This window comes from Oryctolagus cuniculus, chromosome 3, assembly GCF_051225735.1.
Source record: "Oryctolagus cuniculus isolate XC-2025 breed Fujian yellow rabbit chromosome 3, ASM5122573v1, whole genome shotgun sequence".
In the NCBI taxonomy this organism is placed as follows: Eukaryota; Metazoa; Chordata; class Mammalia; order Lagomorpha; family Leporidae; genus Oryctolagus; species Oryctolagus cuniculus.
The window spans coordinates 38,257,749-38,277,446 of record NC_142869.1 but is presented as its reverse complement, the minus strand read 5'-3'; the positions used below and the strand labels follow the sequence as shown (position 1 = coordinate 38,277,446).

Genomic DNA, 19,698 nt, shown 5'->3' with positions numbered 1-19,698 from the left:
AAGTTGCCAATACACAGTTAATACCAAAAACAACATTTTTGTTGGCTCTTTTAGGATTATAACCCCCTCACCCCTATAACAAAGTACACATGTTGTTTTAATGAAAGAAACACTGTGGATGCACCTGGTGTTAGCCACCATCAGCCTTAACATCCTCACATTCCCGTGAGTCAACGAGGGAAGCCCCTCAGCCCACAATGGTGAGGCCTTCCAGAAGCAGCTCCTCTGGCATCGGCTCACAAGCTACCAGCAGGTAGCTCACCCTGTCTCCGGTTGGAGTCACGGGCATCCCTTGGCACTGGGATTGTTCCAGTCTCTTGCATAAAATGGTGCGGCATTTGCACACAACCAATGCACATCCTCCCCTAAACTCTGAATCACTTCTAGATTATTTATCCAATACAATGGCAGTGCTACTTAAATTGCTATAATGTATGATTTAGGAAATAATGCAAACACCATCTCTATTCAGTACAGAAGCAATTTTTTAAAAATATAGTTTTGGGCCGGCACTGTGGCGTAGCAGGTAAAGCCGCCCCCTGCATGTGGCATCCCATATGGGCGCCTGTTGGAGTCCCGGCTGCTCCACTTCCAACCCAGCTCCTTACTATGGCCTCAGAAGGCAGTAGAAGATGGTCCAAGTCCTTGGGCCCTTGCACCCGTGTGGAAGAATCAGAAGAAGCTTCTGGCATCAGATCAGCCCGGCTCTGGCTGTCACAGCCATCTGGGGACTGAACAGGTGGATGGAAGACCTCTCTCTCTTTCAACCTCTGCCTCTTTAAATAAATAAATAAATCTTTATATATGTGTGTGTGTGATGGTGTGTGTGTATGTGTGTGTGTGTATATATATATATTCTATCCACAGTTGGTTGAATCCCCAGGTGTGGAACCTGTGGAGACAGAGAACCAAGCGTCTAACTTTATGTGAAAATTCTCTGCTGCAGGGCCTGGGCTGTGGGGAGACCATCTGGAGGCAGGGATCACAGAAAGTGCAAGAGAAGGGCTACTGACGACAGCAAGGCCCAAGGTAGAGACCAAACAAGTTCATCATCGACTCTATCCCAAGTTAAACAAGTCTCCTTCTCTCTCCTCTGCAGATGAAAACACAGCTGGGAATACACACATCTGGCAATGCTTTGCACACACAGTACATTTTATCCAAAGCTTTTAATTCTAATGAAGTTTTCATTTTAACATTTTCTTTTTTTACCTTGAGATCTTTCAGTGCACAACCCTACCTGCAATGCCAGCTCCAGCAGCCATGGTAAGGAAGAGCGTTAGGGTTAGATTAGAAAAGCTCCAAGGTGGAGGCTCAGCCCTGGGAGCGAGCAAATCACTGCCAGTCCTTACCTGCAAAATGGTAGAAAGGGGGTTTGCATTGGCCCCCCAGGCTGCTGTGAGCATTCCTCCTGCACGTCCAAGACCCGCCTAGGCGGCAAGAGTGCCAGACATTTCTCTTTTCAGACATCAACCTGCAGCTGTGTTCTGAGACTTGCAAATTTATCATTTTAATACAGTATCTGGAAAGTATCAATGTAGTAGGAAGCCCCTCCGGTATGAAGTAACCAGTCTCACTGAAGGCTCCAGAGAAAGGACGAACTGTAACACGTGCTTAGACCTAAGTCAGCAAGGGACTGGCGCTGTGTGGGAGCAGGCTAAGCCTCCACCTGTGCCACTGGCATCCCACAAGCACCAGTTCGAGTCCCGGCTGCTCCTCTTCCAATCCAGCTCTCTGCTTATGGCCTGGGAAAGCAGTGGAAGATGGCCCAAGTGCTTGGGCCCCTGCACCCACACAGGAGACCCAGAAGAAGCTCCTGGCTCCTGACTTCAGATTGGTCCAGCTCCAGCCACAGGGAATCAACCAGCAGACAGAAGACTTTGTTTCTCTCTCTAACTCTGCATCTCAAATAAATAAAATCTTACACAAAACAAACAAACAAACAAAAAAAAACTAAGGCAGCTGGTCACCATTTAAGAATTTCTTAGTAGGCACATTTGGCTGAAATGGACAAAGGTTTTATTTGTCCATTCCTGTATTTGAAGGTACTTCAAAAAGTTCATGGAAGAATGGAAAAAATGACTTATTTTAGTGCAAAAACCATTGAAATCAATGCAAAGGTTTTTCATAATACACATTTTCTAAGGACTTTTTGAAGACCCCATCATATGTATGGATTTCAATATTTTTTGCACCAAAACAAATTTATCTTTTAATTCCACTTTCCAGGAGCTTCTTAAAGTACCCTTAAAAGAACCCCCACTACCCCTCCCCTGCCAAGTGATATGACTTGAACTGGTGCACATATGGGTGCCAGCACTGCAGGCAGCAGCTCAACCAGCCAGGCCACAGCGCCGGCCCCTAGCCAGAATTTTAAACTCCTACTTCTCCCTTGCCTGACGGTTTAGGAGAGGGGGAAAAATAACTAGCACCAATGAAACTAGGCCTCTGATTTAAAGGACTAATAGAGTTCCTGACGACGCTTGTCCTTAGGCTGTTTGATTGGAAAGTTAATTTATTCTGTGTCAGCAAAGGTGCTATGAATCAGTTTGTGTTTATTTTAGAGAGAGGAGGGGGGAGGGTGTTGGAGAAGACAGAGGGCACGCTCTAATACCCACCAGGCACCTCTGGGCCCAGAACAGAGAGGCATGAATTACAACGTGGGCAAAAGAAATACTAAGCCTGGTTTCCTTTCGCTGTCCAGGCTGCCCTGGGTCGTTTGCTCTGCAATCATACAACAAGCTCAGAAAGATCAACATCTTTTATTACGAAAACTGCTGTTCCATTACAGCCACCACTCCGAAACAGTGTTTAACGAACATTTATCTTGATTATAAAGTAGAGCGGAACCCATGATCCTTTTCCAATGTCATGAACGTCTGCTGAGTCACTTCGCGCGAACGCTCACCGTGGAGTGGAGATGAGACGAGGGGAGCACCTGTGACCTGAAACAGCTCCCAGTGTGACTCCCAGTGTGACAGTGTAAACTGACAGGACAATACAAATACGGCATGTTTAAAAAAAAAGCAAAACCCTAAAATGTCGAGGAGCCACAACACCTGTGAGATGGGAGGCGCTCAAAGCTTGCTTCCTTGCTTTGACTTCCCGTCCGTGAGTTCAGTGCGAGGTAATGTGGGGAGACCCACGGCACGAGGCTGCGACCGTGCGAGTCTTTGCTTCCGTCTTTCCCAATCTTCAGCCCTGCTCCACAACACAGCCTGCAAGCGTGAGCGGGCCTCGGGACACGGCCTTCGTGCGTGGACACGTGTGCAGCACCCTGGCAGCGTTGGGATTCCAGTGTATTCACTCCGTGCAGCACAGGGAGGAAGGAAAAGCCACACTTCCTATGTTCTTGGATGCAGTCTACGTATGGGGGGGTCAGGCCGTTGTAGCCACTGCTCGGAACCACTCCCATCATGACTACCCTGGTAGAAAAGCTTCACAAACGTTAAATCTGCAGTTTGAAAGTTCATCTCTCCCCTCCCTCAGCGAAGCGTGCTGCACACGGGATAGGGCAGGATTCAGGAAGGCATAGCGTGGCTGCTATGCTGTCCAGTACAGTCTGGCCCTTGCAAAGGGACCTGGGGTAACTGCAGATGGGTTCAGGCAAACCAGAAACTCAAAAATACTCATCAACTCCTTTAATGTAAGAAGCCACGCCGGGAACTTCTCTTCCAGCTCCGTGGCACTGATGTGCCCTTACTGCCTCTTTTTCCAAATACGGGATGTGTGGTAGGTCGGGAACTTAACACGGGCCAAGGGCTGGTTTCACGGCTGTCTACCACCTTTTCCATCCTCCCTTTAAACTACTCAGTCTCCCCCCCGCACCCCCCGCCCCCAGCCGGCCTCAGGGCTGTGATTACTGGTAAGGCTCAGAAACGACAACTGAAATAGCACAACGTCCTTTCCAACTTCCACCTGCTCTCTGCCGCGAAGGAGGCTCCAGCTGGTGCGATCGCACTGTCAGAGCAGATAATCCCGTGTTCAAGCTGTCATGCAGCCTAGTTAAGCTTCTCACGCTGGATCTGGTAGTAACAGGCCTGAAAAAAGTCCAAAACAAGTCCAAGTTTACTTGGAAAGAAACTGGAAACAGAGCAATGCACGTGGGACAAAAGCAAGCCTAACCCGCGTTAGCACCGAGGGCCCCACAAACCCAGCTGCGTTCACTGTTCCCTGCTGCTCCAGTGCCAGGCCCCCATCCAATGGCTACATTTCTTGCCTAGCTGTGTAATGAGCATAGATAAAAACACCATAGGTTTGCCCTCCAAATTTCAAACAAAACCCCATCTTTTTTACTAGGTGTCTGATACAATGTTTTCAATTAATTCCTTTAATCCACATCCTTCCTCCAAAAGTGATAATGCAGTATACAATAGTTTGCTTCACCATGTATTAATAAGTCCTCTCTTGGGGCCGGTTTTGTGGTGTAGTGGGCAAAGCTGCTGTCTGCAGCGCTGGCATCCCATATGGGCACCAGTTTGAGTCCCGGCTGCTCCACTTCCAGTCCAGCTCCCTGCTAATGCGCCTGGGAAAGCAGCACAAGATGGCCCAAGTGCTTGGGCCCTTGCACCCATGTGGGAGACCTGGATGAAGCTCCTGGCTTTGACCTGGCCCAGCCCTGGCTGTTGTGGCCATGTGGAGAGTGGAGAGTGAACCAGTAGATGGAAGATCTCTATCTCTCTCTCTCTGCAACCCTTTCAAATAAATGAATCTTTAAAAACAAACAATCAAAACATAAGTCCTCTCTTCTATTTTGATGTTTCTGTTTTTATGTGAAATTTTTATTATAATACTGTCTATAATGGGCTGATCCTTTTCTTTCGGATATCTGTTCCTATGATAGTAACATACTTTGTTACCTTAACTATTGTAGTTCTACAACACTCTACTAAGTGGCAGAGCCTAGTCTCCCTCTGTGCTGCTCTTCCGAGGAAGAAAATGGAAGCGACTCCTAAGAACCCCTAGAGGGCACCCGGATAGAGGACCTTGTCTGTAACCTTTCACAGTACACACCGGACAACAGAAAGAAGACAGATCTCGAATCTGTTACTTACATACTGCCTGATGGTTTTACCTTATTTCTAATAACTACTGCTGAGAACTTTCTGGACGCTAAGAATCCTTTCTAGAGTTATAATCACTGACGTAAGCGTAAGCCTTTGTAACAAACCGAAAGATCAACTGACAGGAAGAAGAGCTTGCTTTAGTGTTCTGAAGCGCAACTGACTTAACCTACTTTCTCAGCATGTTTTAAACCGGGGTGGGGAATGTCCAGCCCGCGGGCCACGTAAGACCACGGAATCATCTGGTCTGGCCTCGCCAAGGCAACCACAGAAGGGACTTGATAGTGAGCTCACCTACAACAGGCTGGTTTTTAGGTTGCTCACATCGTGTGGCCCCTGTCATGTTATAAATATGCACACGGCCCTTGGCAGAACAAAGCTTCCCCACCCCTGTTTAAACTCCCACCCGCGGGAGCCCTAAAGGCGTGTAAGAATGTCTGCCCGGATATCCTGCCCGAGGACCAAAGGGGTTCGTGACAGGCGCCGCCGAGGCCGAGGGCGGGCGGACTTCGACGCCACCGGGAACCCTGGCCACACTCACCTTCAGGGTGGTGAACATGATGCCCTGCTCCCCGTGCTGAAGGTACGGGTCCATGAGGTCCTCGATGAGGTGCACCTCAGAGCCCAGGTTCCTGATCCTGCCCGAAAGAAAAGGAGACGCTCACATGTCCACCCTCCTCCTCTCCTCTGCTGGGAGAAGGCCGAACGGCTCAACGGGGCGGGGCGGCGCCGCGCTGGAAGGGGATCAGAGGAGCGGACTTTTTCTCGTGGGAGAGGACTCCCCTCGTCAGCTCAGAGGAGGCAGAGCAGACCCGCTGACACGACCGCCCACTAAGGGGCATCAGGAAGGCGCTCACCTGGCCCGCAGCACCACGTACAGGAAAACAGGGAACAAGTCGTCCATGGACCACAGGAAGTCCTCCTGGAGCGAGGCCAGGACGCTCTGCGAGATCTCTTCGAAGGTCTGCTGTATGACCTTCAGTTTGTCTGATGGGGTGAATGTCGTGCTGCCGTTCGAACATAAATGAGAAAGATGAGAAAGGGCTCCTGTGATTGTCTCAAGCCACTTCTCGATCACTGCTGACAACGTCCCTGCCTGGGGCTCATGGGCCTGACAGTGGAGACCGCAGGCACACGGGCAGTGGGGGTGGGAGGTGGGGGATGGCCTCTGTGACCCAGGAGTGCCCGCACCTGCGCCCACACCCGTCGCAGTTCACAGGGAAGGGAAGGAGGCACACGTCACACGTCAGCTTCTGGATCCAGGCAGAACCTCATTCTCCCAGCACGTGCTATTTTCTGAGGGACATGTCTGTGTAATTCCCGTCTGGCTAAAGACTGGATTATACGGATGAAGTGCCTGGATGGGCTCCCTGGCCCTCTGAAGATGGAAACGGAGGCCAGCGCTGTGGCACAGCCAGTTCCACTGCCACGCGGGCACCCCAAATTGCAGTGCTGGTTCCCGTCCCCCCTGTCCAGCTTCCAACCCAGCTCCCTGCTAATGCGCCTGGGAAGGCGCTGGATGATGACTTGAGCACATGGACCCCTGCACCGCTGTGGGAGGCCCGGATGGAGTCACAGGCTCCTGACTTTTGGCCCGGCTCAGCCCTGGCAGTAGCAACCATCTTGGGACTGAACCAGCAGATGGAAGATCTGTTTCTGCTGCTGTCACTCTGCCTTTCAAACAAACCAATCTTTACAAAGGGAAAGGAGAATACAAGGGAAGGGCTGCCTGCCGGAAAGACCACCCAGATGCCTCCTGGGAGCCCCTCCGACCTGCAGGCTGCACTTGACACCCTCTGGCGCTTAGGTAAAGCTGAGAGCTTATTAATATCTTAATAGATTAACCCCCACTTTGATTTGGGTGATTTTTCAACAAATCGGGGATTACCTGATCTGCTGCAGACATTCCACTGCTGACGCAAAACAAGCATCTTTTGTGGTTGGTAAAACCTGCAGAAAGGGAACCCGTGGGGGTCAATGAAGACAGCTGTCTTTTGCAACAACAGTAAAATCCATGGTGTCAGTGGCAGAGCAACCGACACCAGCACAGTGCGGTGCGTTCTACCCAAATAAAACACGAACTTTTGCCATCTCGAATCTTTCGCACCAAAGAAAAGTACATTTGCTGAGGAAAGTAATCACTACTGTACCTTTTTACTCTCTCCAAGGATCGACAAGGTCACTGGCCAAAATTTCCTACAATGGAATCCATAAATATTACTGTAGGTTGTGACTGATGGTAGATGAATGCCCACAAAAACAACTGACAGCCGCACTGGCTGCCCTGGCCCCATTAAGAATCAGTGCTCCACAGAGAGGTGAAGTTTTAATAGATATTCCAGACACAATTTAAGAGTTTCTGTCATATTCCTAAAGGGTTTCTCATTCTACACTCCAATACATCTACACCACAAGGGTTAGCGAACACTGCCCAAAATCCATCCAGGAGTTTTATCTCACTAAGTTGTTTCACTGAAAAATGCCCCTTCCAGCTAAGGCTTCTTTACTTTGTTCTGACAGCACAAACGTGTAATTACTGGTTGAGGGGAGGGTCAGCTTTATCAACACACTAGAAACAAAGCACAATCGATCAGCATTGGCGGGGAGGGGGAGGGGCAAGGCATTGCTCCTGCCAAAGGCCATTCGGGTATTAATAATGATAAAATAAGCCTGCGGTGGATGTACTGAATTTTGAGTCCCACCTGCGGGTGCCTTGGCAGGGCCAGGCCAAATGCCTTCATGGGCTTCCTACAGCTCACGGGCTGGCTGTTGCCCACCCCCGCTCTGGAGTAACAAGAAATAGTGTCTTACAATAAAAAGAGTACTTCAAAGAGCTTTAATTAAAAGTTACAGATGAGATGAAGGCAAGAGAAGGAGGAAGAATACCAAAGAGTGCGTACATTGTTTGCTTTAAACAAACATAAAGCCACAGGTGATGTGACTCATGCTGAATTCATATGTAAACATGAATCACGCATTCCGAAGAAGGAGCAGGTTTCATCCTAACCTCCAAGTAGTCTCAGACATCCAGATTAGGAAGCATCACCCTCTCCTAAGTAAGAAGAGAAGTGCGGGGCAGGTCCACAGTGCCCCCTCTTAGGACGCCCGTGCTCACCTCTGCACCCCGAGGAAGCCCAGCAGCGCCAGGTCGGGCTGCTTATTCAGTCGCAGGACACACTCCCAGTACACGTCTTCCTCGCGGTCGTTGTCCAGAGCGTAGAGCATGAAGAGCGGCGGGTAGAGCCGAGGCAGCAGCACGGGCAGCACTAACCCAGAACTCGTGACCACGTACCTGCAACACACGGGCGTGGGAGGGGAGGACCATTCGCGTCAGAGCTCATCTCGGAATCACAAATGGCGCCTCGGGTTCTCAGGGTCAGGGGGAGACATGGGGAGTTCTTCTCTCCGCACCGAGGAGGTTTACCACGGCACTGGGGTTTTCTCTTCAACCAACCGTGAATTCTGCTCACGCATTCGGACCTCACTGACCCAGCCCCCCGTTACGCCCACTTCCTTGAGGCGTTTCTGGCCCACATTGTGCCCTCTGCTCACCTGCTGCTGTCCTGCGGCACAGCTAACACAGATCCCCCGCTCCACTGCGCCCTTTCGGGAATGAGCTCACTAGAGCTAGAGAAAACAACTCACCCGTGGGCCTCTCGGGATGAGATTCCCCAGTCCTCACCCCCTTCCTTCTCCATCTCCACTCCGCTTACCCTGGTTCCGGTGACTCAGATCTGGAATCTGATTGCCCAGTGCAAAAGGATTTCCTTTCGGTAGGCAGGGGAGCGGAGAGAGGAATTGTGCTGCCCTCTTCAGGAAGCTCAGGGAATAGGAACCTAAGGAATCATGGAAAAATGGAATGGGACCATCACACCTCCAGAGTGGCGGAACTGAGAATAAAACTCATGTCCGTTAGCTAGCTCATTTAAGGACCAGTGCAAGGGAACTTTGCTATCAACGCAGTATTTTAATCCCTGAGATTCTTCACTGACGTTTCTTACAGGATAAAATTAACAGTGCAGCTAACGGGTAATACCACATAAGAATCTTCAGGTGTTGTGGTCTTTCTGTCAACTTACTAGGAATGGAGACTTCTGCTCTCTATCCATATGTGTTTCTTACTGGAAAGTCTCACCCAAGGTCAGTCTCTATTGCCTCTGAGCACAAACCATTACTCTCAGAATATAAGCAAAGACCAGTGGAACCTATTTAAATGCCCAACATTAAGATAAAATGGTTAAGTAAATTGTAGAATATTCAAAGTAAAATTTTAAATTTTCAAAAAGATCAAAGTTTCACAATTAATTCTTTAAATGCCCAAGTAGCTAAAGTGTTGAGAATTTCTTTCCCCTTAGATTTGGATCTTTACCCTAGATTTTATCTCTGGTTTCGTGTATGCTTGTATGCTATATTATAAATAAGCCTATTTTTACAGACTTTAATCTTGACCCTTTAAAGGTGGCTTGTATCTTCTCTATTTTTGTAGGCTTATACCAGATATTCCCTCTGTCCTAATAGTTGGGATAACTAAAAAAGGCTAGGAAACTCATTTTCATTATACGCAGCTAGCTAAAGTCAGAGCTGAAACACCCCAGCCAGGTGATCTTTCCATTGCTCCCTTGAAACCCCAAACACTTCCTAATGTTTTTTTATCAGTTTTGAAATTAAAAATCTAAGGAATCTTCCGGGACAAAGTTATTAAACTTTTGTATTACTAGCTGAATACAAGCATCTACTTGTTGGCTTAAATCCAGTGAAGAGATCCTGTGTCACACAAGCTCCAATGTGCTCGCCACCTGGAGCCGTCTCCTCCCGAAGATGGGCACTGGCTCATTTAATTGCCTTCTTCCAGGTCTCTGCTCAAATGCCCGCGTATTGGTCTGGCTTCCCTGACCTTCTATTTAGAACAGCAGCATCTTCCCCAGCTCCATCCTCTTGCACCCGTCACCATCTAGCACACACTTGATTTGTTTACCCTGTCCCTCAGATTACTTGCTTGGTTTTTTCTTTTTTTTTTTGGGGGGGGGTGGGGGGCAGGTAGGGGTGGTGGCAGCTTTGTTAGTGGATAAATCCTTCCAGAACCTTGAATAGTGACTAACATAACAGCACTCAATAAATCCCAGTTGAATAAGTATGCATGATACTGTTGTCAAAGGACAGGACATAAACACTCAGCACAACCCAATATATAGAACTTTATACACCCTGGGGTTAGGTTTTAGAGATACAATTTTGCCTGGAGATTAAATCCAAATAAGAATACAATTATGTTTCATACCAAAACTAGGATTGAACAAACATTTTAACCTCTGTTACATTTAATGAGTAAGAAACATATAGAAGGAAAGAGGTAACAAGGGCTAAGTCTCATCTTTTTTTTTTAAGCTTGGGGCATCACATAAATTAAGAATATTTTCATTATTAATGTATTTGAGGACCTGTGGCATGAAATCATTTTCTGGATGAACAACTTCTGCGATAAAGGGGAGCTCTCAGAATTGCTCACGGAGTTGTACTCTCTAAGTTCAGAGTGAAGACAGCCGAGCATTAGCATGGACCAGTAGCCCACAGCTGCTAGACACAGAAGACATCTTACCTCACCAGCTGGAAAATTCGCTTCAGGTAGGACTTAATCTCCTTCACGGCCTCTTGTAGTAGCCGGCGGTTGGCTCCCACGCCCACATAGGTCATTCTGTACACTGCCACCAGGGTCTCCACGAGCCTGCCCAGGGGGTGCAGGGGAGTGTCGCAGGCCTGAGCAGGGAGAGGCACTGCCATCAGTCTGTGCACCAGCAGCAGAAACAGCTCAGCAATTGGGGACTGATGAGCTCATGAACAGCACACGTTTTTCAAAATGTCGGGAGTCAAGTTTTTCGATCAGACAAATTCAAATGCAGTGCTTTAACTTTTCTGAAAGTACCAAGTCTACCCGAATCATGTGAAGTTAGAGTTCCTAATTTTCCAAATCAAAGAATTCCTTTAACATCTCAGGAAAACAGCTGCAGAAGTGCTGCTGTGAGCTGCCACTCAAGGAAAGATTATCACAGACGTCAAACTTCACGAAACCCCTATGGATCTTGCTGTGGGTTAAACTCCAGTCCCCACGGCTTCTCATCACACCCTTTCTGCACCCCCAAAGCATGGCTCAGCTTACAGGGCTGAGGAAGAGCATTTTCAAGGGGCAAGGCAGCATGGTTTAATTATACCTCCTCTAGTCTGCTGATGTTCCTAACAAGGAGCCATTTTAAACTCTAATCTTAATTCTCAAAAAAAAAAAAACCCTTGATACTGTGAAATTTCCAAAGTTCTGTCCTAACAATGGGACAATCTTCATGCAGAACTGTGATCTTGGTGGTCAGAGAATTAGAAAAAAGAAAAAAGAAAGCAAGAAAGAAATTAGAGACAGACTAGGATGACGGGAACATTAAGCTCCAAGTAGACTTGAGTGATTTACTGTGACAGTTGCATCACATGACCAATGTAACTTTAACTCCGGCTTACCTTTATTAAGTATTTCTTGATGTCGTCATATTTCTCCACAGAGAAGGCACCAACATGCTGTGGAATGAATTCCAAACTCTCTAGTGTCTGAGTCTGTGAACGACTTAGTATTTCCGGGCTACAAAAACGGAAAGGAAGCCTAAGATGGATTTCCCATCAAGAAAGCAAGGTAAGTACAGACATGCACCTGAACCGCAGTCACCCACTAAGGATGGAGTGCAGCAGCCAGCACAGTGTGGCCCCAAACACGCTCAAAAACGCGAACAGACTTGCTGTGAGGCACCCAGTGTACATAACATTCATTCCAAACAGCACCGAAGAGGACTTTGTACCGACAACAATGAATTAACGAAGGTTTTGCCCCAATCTAAACACAGTGCTAGGAAGTGCTATGACAGTAGCTTGAGGAGAAAACTGACAGACCTCTCCATGTCACGACAGGTAGGGGACAAGGGGGACAAACCAAAGGGCAGGGAAGAAATGAAGAGGAGCTCACGAAGCAGGGAGATGACGAGGACTCCCCGACAGGCAGCAAGGGAAGCGCATCAGAGGTAGAGTGACGCCTTGGACAGAGGCTAAGAAACAACACCTACTAGTGAGAGGGAGCCACACGAGCACCAGGTAACAGCACTCTACCTCTACACGACAGCCAACCAGAAGCTTAAATGCACAACCATGATCACTGTATTTTAGGTTTCAAAAGAAAATAAAGGTCCATTCATCCTCACTTCTCAGAAACACCTAACAAGTTCACCAAGGGCTAAAGTGATGAGCTCTCCACTGACGGGCTGTATTGAGAGGACTGCCCATCGGCACCACACACAACCAGCCCACTGCTTTAACTGGATCTGGGAGATTCTACTTCATCCATGGATGGAAAGAGTAGAAGGTGACAATCATGTACTTCATGAATGAAACACAGTAAGCGATTACTGTATATCACAGATGGGGGGGGCACTTCTTTTTGTATCTAATTTCTTTTTTTTTTTGACAGGCAGAGTTAGACAGTGAGAGAGAGAGAGACAGACAGACAGAGAGAAAGGTCTTCCTACCATTGGTTCACCCCCCAAATGGCCGCTACAGCCAGCGTTGCGCAGATCCGAAGCCAGGAGCCAGGTGCTTCCTCCTGGTCTCCCATGTGGGTGCAGGGCCCAAGCACTTGAGCCATCCTCCACTGCCTTCCCGGGCCACAGCAGAGAGCTGGACTGGAAGAGGAACAACTGGGACAGAACCCAGCGCCCCAACTGGGACTAGAACCCAGGGTGCCGGCACTGCAGGCAGAGGATTAGCCTAGTGAGTCAGGGCACCGGCCAAGATGTTCTCTTACAGAATCCGGTGCCCCAACCAGGACTAGAAACGGGTGTGCCGGCACCACAGGCGGAGGATTAGCCTAGTGAGCCGCAGTGCTGGCCTCTGTATCTAATTTCTTAAAACACACACACACACACACACACAGAGCAATAGAAATTAGCAGATATTTGGTTTACCTGAAATATTAATTTTGATATATTCAATTAGATGGAAACTAGACTAATCTCTCTAGGCTAGAATAACAATTATTTGTTACATTTGACTGTGAGGTATTTAAAGCTCCTAAAATATTTTTCAATCTCTACCATTTAATTTCTATGTAACTGTATTATGCTTTAGTATATTAAAATTATTTTAAAATTAAGAATTTATTCAAAGACTTTGGTAACATTTAGAAAACTAGAACATTTAATCATTTAGAACAAAAATTTACAGTCTGAATAAATGCATAACTGCTGAGTTTTATTTTTTTAATTCCTAAGTATTACTGACATGTGTAAAGAAAATCAGCATAAAACCGATTTCAAAAGCCAAGTGAATGCAGTTACACGTATGATCAACAAAGTAAGCTCTTTGATCTTTTAACAATAAAGGAATAGCTCAAATAAACCATTACCTAGAATTACACTTAAAAGTTTGTTAAGAGGTTTTGCTGTAAGGTCCTTAGGTACAAATGCTAAGTGATGCTGGCAGTTAAACAGGGCAACCTGAAGGCAGGCAGATGAGAAAAAAGTAGAGGAAGAAGAAAGGAGAAACCAAGGAAAGAAAGACAAAAAGAAGAAGAAAAAGGTACACCTGTAACTTTTCTTTCAGCATTTTGAAACTGCTGTGCCACTTCCTCCTGGCCTCCAAGGTTTCTGGTGAGAAACATACGGTGGCTTGAATAACTCTTTCCCTCTGTGCAATGCATCATTTTTCTTTAGCTGCTTTCGAGATCTTTATCTCTGAATTTGAATGTGATGCATCTGTTCATGAATAGCTTTAATTTTTTCCAGGATGGGGTTTGCTCAGCTTCTTAAAACTATAGGTTCATATCCTTTAATAAACTTGAGGTGTTGGGGCCAGCGCTGTGGCACAGCGGGTAAAACTACCGCCTACGTGCCAGCATCCCAAACAGGCACTGGTTCAAGTCCTGGCTGCTCCACTTCCAATCCAGCTGTCTGCTATGGCCTGGGAAAGCAGTAGAAGATGGCCCAAGTCCTTGGGCCCCTGCACCCACATGGGAGACCCAGAAGAAGCTCCTGGCTCTGGATTGGTTCAGCTCTGGCCATTGTGGTCATTAGGGGAGTGAACCAGTGGATGGAAGACTTCTCTCTCTGCCTCTCCTTCTCTCTGTAAATCTGACTGTCAAATAAAATAAATAAATCTTAAAGAAAGAAAAAAAAGAACTTGAGGTGTTTTCAACCATTATTTCTTCAAAAAATGTTCGATCCCATATACTTTCTCCTTTTTCTGGAATTCTAAGAACACAGAGACCCACAAGTCCTCGAGACCCTGTTTGCTTTTTTTCCCCATGCTTTTCCTTTCTGTTGTTCAGACTGGATAATTTCTACTGACATATTTTCAAGTTCACTGACTTTCCATTGGTAGCTCTATCTGCTACTGAGTTCACAGAGTTATTTTGGTTATCGTATTTTTAACTAACATTTCAATTTGGTTCTTCCTTAAATTTTCTAGTTCTCTGCTGATCCTGTTGGTTTAATATCTGTTTCAAGGGTGCTTGAAATTGCTCATCTGAGCATTTTGAGCCAACTCCAACATCTCCATCATCTCATCATTGATGTCTGTTGATTGTCTTCCACCAAAGGAGTTTTTTCAAGGTTTTTTGTTTGCTGAGTAATTTTCATTGATATGCTAAACATATTTAGCATTATGTTATGAGACTTTCAGTTCTGTTTATATCCTATAAGAATGGTGACTTGCATAAAAGAGTAAACACAGCAGGTTTAAACTGTTATCTTTAGAAGGCCCTACTTTGAAGACTGACCCTTGGTTGGTGCCTGGGAACTAAGCTTGCTGTAAGTTCCCTACACTGATAGGAAACATCCCCTAACTGATAAGGGTGTCGTGTTGCTCATAGATGGTATTAGTAATGTGATTTATGGTCAACATCTGCTTTCCTTCTGGGATTGTGGACTTTTAAAATTTTATTTACTCATCTGAGAGACAGGGAAATAGAAAGAGAACTCCCATCTGCTGGTTCATTGCCCTGAAGACCTGCACAGCAAGGAGGGGGCTGGTTAGCGGGTGAAGCTGTGACTCAGGAACTCAGTCTGGGTTTCTCACATGGTGGCAGGAACCTGAATACTTGAGCCATCACTGCTGCCTCTCAGGGTGCACATTAGCAGGAAGCTGGAGTCATGAGCCAGGACCAGGAATCAAACCCAGTGACAACAACCTGGGACACAGGCACAGGCATCCCAAGTCAGCTGCTAGGCTAAATGCTCATTCCAGAACTATGGAAGTTTGCTAACTGCCAGGCACAGGGAGCCTACATAATCAGCCTCCAATAAAAATCTTGGGCACTGAGTTTTAATGGGCTTTCCTGGAGAGAAACACTGCACATGTGTGGCTGCATTTTTAGTGCTGGGAGGAGACTGTGCTCTTGGTGATGCCCCACAGAATGGAAAGAACAAGGGAAGCTTCACGCACAGAAACCTCCAGACTCTGCATGTCTCCTGCCCTTAGGACCTGGCTCTGTGCCTTTCCGTGTTGCCGTTAACTTTCCTTGGGAGATCAGCTCTGTTGAGTTGTAGAGTCCTTCTGGTGAATCACTGAATGCGTAAGTGATCTTGGAAGCCTCTGAAGACAGCTGATGTTTTCGTTTCAGTCTTCTGTGAGCTGTGGTTCCACCGTCAGCTCACTTCTCAAAGCCTCTGCAGCCTTATTTAGGTCTGTTCATAAGTGTATGACAATGGTCCGTCTGCGACCTGAGTGCAGGTCGACCAGTTAGCTCAGTTCTCAAAGTCTTTGGTAGACTAATTAGAATTTAATCTTAGTCTATGTGGGTCTGGGGTGAGGCCAGGAGTTGGTAAGTGCAAGGGATTGCTTCCCAGAACTCCTCTGTCTCTATTACCTTCCAGGTATTTTCTAGTTCTTGCAACTGCTCTTTTAGATCTGTTGGACAGAAACCACCCATGTCTAGGGCCAGCAAGTAGAATACAGAAAGGCCAATAAAGTAGTGGCCCAGCCTCTTGGGCCTCAGGATACAGCAAAGGGGAAAAAGTTTCCACTCCCTTAAAGTTTTGGCTCCTGCAAGCTACCTGTTCATGGTTGCCCTAGCCACCACCATCACAGAAGTCCCTGGAGGCTGGGGCATAAGGGAATGGGGGCAAAGTAGGGAAGGAAAATCAAATGGATATTCTCAACTCTCAGTTTTAGGAGTCCTTGTCGCACTCTTTGAGTCAGAATCAGAAAAAGCCAGGAAACTCATCGCTGGCTTGGTGGTATTTGCATTCAGATGTTCTTCGTCAACCTATTCAAAATTTTCAGAGTTCACAAATAGCTGCTCCTGTGTTCTGTTCAGTTTTTTTTCCCCCCAAGATTTTATTTATTTATTTGAGAGGTAGAGTTAGAGACAAAGAAAAGGACAGAGAGAGAGAGAGGTCTTCCATCTGCTGGTTCACTCCCCAAATGGCTGCAACAGCCAGAGTTGGGCTGATCCGAAGCCAGGAGCTTCTTCTGGGTCTCCCACACGGGTGCAGGGGCCCAAAGGCTTGGGCCATCTTCCACTGTTTTGCTAGGCCATAGCAGAGAGCTGGATCGGAAGAGGAACAGCCAGGACACAAACCAGCACCCCTATGGGATGCCGGCACTGCAGGCGGAGGCTTAGCCTACACCATGGTGCTGGCCCCTCTGTTCATTTTTAATAGTTGAGTTCAACAGAAGACAAAGCAGGTGCACTTATTCCATCTTGCCCAGAAGCAGAAGAGCAGCACTGAGTTCTCCATTAAATCATATTTTAAAATGAAATGTAGTGAGCCTTAACTATTTCCTGATTTTCAGGTTCATCTCCCTAACATGCTCGGGGCCGGGCAGGCCTTCACTCACCTGTCCCTGTGCTGACGCCGACTGGTGGTCAAGGCCACAGCAATATTGTCCCACGCTTTCCAAACTTCCCCTTGACCAGGACTCTCACAGCCCAGCTGGTGCCAACATTCATCAAACACTGCTTTCCACTTCTCATCAGCCTGCACTGCCAGTGTTCCCAGCTTCCTGCTAATAAAGTCATTTCACTTTTTACTAATCACATCTTTTGGGCAAAATCACTCTGAAGAACAGAAACTTTCTAACGTACAACTGAAAATGTTTCCGTGACCAGAACTGCCTAGACTGATAGTGCTTCTTTAAAACACTATGCAAATTTGACAGGAATGGTTCTTAGCTAATTCACGTTTATTAGACACTAAAGGGTATTGGATTGTTTTGAGTCTGAAGCATATCAGAATTGACTCCTCTGCCTCCTACATTTCCACAGAATTCATTTTGTAAAATTGCTGGTAAAGCAAGGACTTTCTGTACGTTGCACATACACTGTGAAATGTATTACCTACGAGCTTCTAAAAATAAGAATAAGCATGGTACAGAACATATATCAAGCCCTCTCAGAACACAGAATCTGAGATGCCACCAAAATATAAAGACAGAGCTAGAACTGCTGTCTGAAAAGGAAAACAGACACGTGCCAAAACTGGGGCGGGCGTTAACACACTTCACCTTTGTCTTTTGCTCCCAGTTATGCAGACCGGACAACTGCACTCGGTATGCTCGGCTACCTCGGCTTCATCTTTACTTTTCTAAACCAGGTCTGCAGAGAGCCCACTGAAGAATGCTGTTCAGTGGGCTTGGGCACCTGCACCTTTAGCAGGGCTGCTCTCACACAGGGCACGTTTATTTCAAACATCTGGCTCTGAGATTTCTAACCTAAGATGACGATAGACTTAGCTACCCACAGCAGCATCAGCTAACAATTCAAGGAGGTTATACCTTGTTTAAAAAAGCAAAAAAACTTGACAAACTTAACTTTGCTTTTAAAATATTAACTAGCTTTGCTAAAAGCAACACAACCCAAACATCCAATAATTAATCCAGAATTAATACCAGTTACTCACAAAACTGGGGGTCTGTCTTTATCACTCTCATACAGGCTGGGTTTGAAGTAGGTTCCGGTGATTTTAATCCCAGATCCCCATTCTCCATTAAAATAACCTTCAATGTAATCTCCATTTGGCATCGTCAGTGTTCCCTGGGTAAAGTTAGAGATAAAAAACATGGATGCAGAAGTATTTTTCAAATTAAAAGTCAAGAGAAAATGCACTACACTGTTAATGTTCACCTTTTTAATTTGCTATTTACCAGTATCCAAATCTTAAAAAAACAAACAAACAAACAAACAAAAAAAACACGCATACACACATGCCCCCAAAATAATGTATAAAAACAAGTCATGGGGCCGGTATTATGGCGCAGTGGGTTAAAGCCGTGGCCTGCAGTGCCGGCATCCCATATGGGTGCATGTTTGAGTCCTGGCTGCTCCACTTCCAATCCAGCTCCTTGCTATGGCCTGGGAAAGCAGCATAAGAAGGCCCAAGTCCTTGGGCCCCTGCACCCACATGGGAGATCCGGAAGAAGCTCCTGGCTCCTGGCTTCAGCTCGGCAAAGCTCCAGCTGTTGCAGCCAGTTGGGGACTGAACCAGCGAATGGAAGACCTCTCTCTCTCTCTCTGCCTTTCTTCTCTCTCTGTGTAAATCTGACTTTCAAGTAAATAAATAAATCTTTAAAAAAATTCATGAATAAAAGAAAAATCACCGGAAAAATCAGAAAATATTGTGAGACAGATGAAACAAACATGCATTGGATCAACGTGTATAGGGTGATGCTAATGCAGTACTCAGAGGGAAATGTAAAGCTCTTAACACCTACCTGGGGAAATAGAAATATTTCACATTGGTAACTTAACATTCTGCTTATGAAGTTAGAAAAAGGGGAACAAATGAAATCCAAACCAAGAAGGAGGAAGGGATAATAAGCTTACAGCAGAAGTCAGTAAGACAGAAAATAAAAACATAGAGGAAAAAAATCAATGAGCCCAAAAGTTGTTTCTTTGAAAAGATATACAAAATGGACAAACTTTCAACTAGACAGATCAAAAAAAAATTGTAAAGAGAAGATACGCATTCACAAAGTAAGGAGTGCACTAGGGTACTGCTCCTAGAAAGGTTAGAAGGTGCTATGACTTGAACGCATATCCCCTTCCACGTCCCTGCTGACTTAATCCCTACGGTGGTGGGAGTAAGAAGTGGGACCTTGGGGGAAGCAATCAGTCACAAATGATCAAGACCATGGATACTGGTGCCTCGATCTTGGACTTCAAGCTTACAGAACTGTGCAGAAATAAATTTCCCAGCTGCGGTATTTTCTTATGGTAGCAATAACAGACTAAGAGAGAATGAATACTAAGAAAACAATTTTATCCCAACAAATTATGTAACTTAAAATACAGAAGAATTCTTAGGAAGACACAGATTACCAAAACGGCTTCCAGAAGAGACGGAAAATCCGAATAAGAAGAGGAAATTTAAAATCTCACAAAGTAATGCTCAGGGCTTGCTGAATTCCCTCAAACATTCAAATAAAAACGTTATTGAGGCTTCATGAAGTCTTTCAGAAAACAGAGGAGGAGCAAGGTCCCCCTGAAGTAAAGGGGCTGGGTGCCAGCGGCCACATGGATGACTGTTCACAGGAAAGCTTCAGAAAAGGCAAATCTGGGGACAGTGAAGTAGTCCACTAGTGCGAGCTCAGCCTGGAGGTGCAAACAGCAGTG

The 19,698-nt window shown here is 46.3% G+C and overlaps 1 protein-coding gene across 11 annotated transcripts in view; it reads right to left on the bottom strand.

Moving 5' to 3' along the window:
- Window positions 1-2,743: 2,743 nt before the first annotated feature.
- The window catches only part of ALS2 (alsin Rho guanine nucleotide exchange factor ALS2), a 73,486-nt gene continuing 56,531 nt past the window's right edge, over window positions 2,744-19,698 (bottom strand). For 8 of the 11 annotated variants that reach the window (XM_008258976.5, XM_089330055.1, XM_089330058.1 and 5 more), the window contains 11 exons: window positions 17,987-18,120; window positions 16,926-17,093; window positions 11,565-11,682; window positions 10,660-10,817; window positions 8,777-8,899; window positions 8,179-8,355; window positions 7,214-7,259; window positions 6,952-7,013; window positions 5,921-6,070; window positions 5,605-5,701; window positions 2,744-4,040 (listed from right to left, as the gene is read on the bottom strand). In XM_008258976.5, the coding sequence (XP_008257198.3) occupies window positions 4,002-4,040; window positions 5,605-5,701; window positions 5,921-6,070; window positions 6,952-7,013; window positions 7,214-7,259; window positions 8,179-8,355; window positions 8,777-8,899; window positions 10,660-10,817; window positions 11,565-11,682; window positions 16,926-17,093; window positions 17,987-18,120 (1,272 nt within the window). In that variant the 3' untranslated portion in view covers window positions 2,744-4,001. Of the gene's footprint in view, window positions 4,041-5,604; window positions 5,702-5,920; window positions 6,071-6,951; window positions 7,014-7,213; window positions 7,260-8,178; window positions 8,356-8,708; window positions 8,900-10,659; window positions 10,818-11,564; window positions 11,683-16,925; window positions 17,094-17,986; window positions 18,121-19,698 lie in introns of those variants that run through there. The other 3 variants (XM_008258979.5, XM_089330056.1, XR_007920607.3) reach the window with 2 other exon arrangements.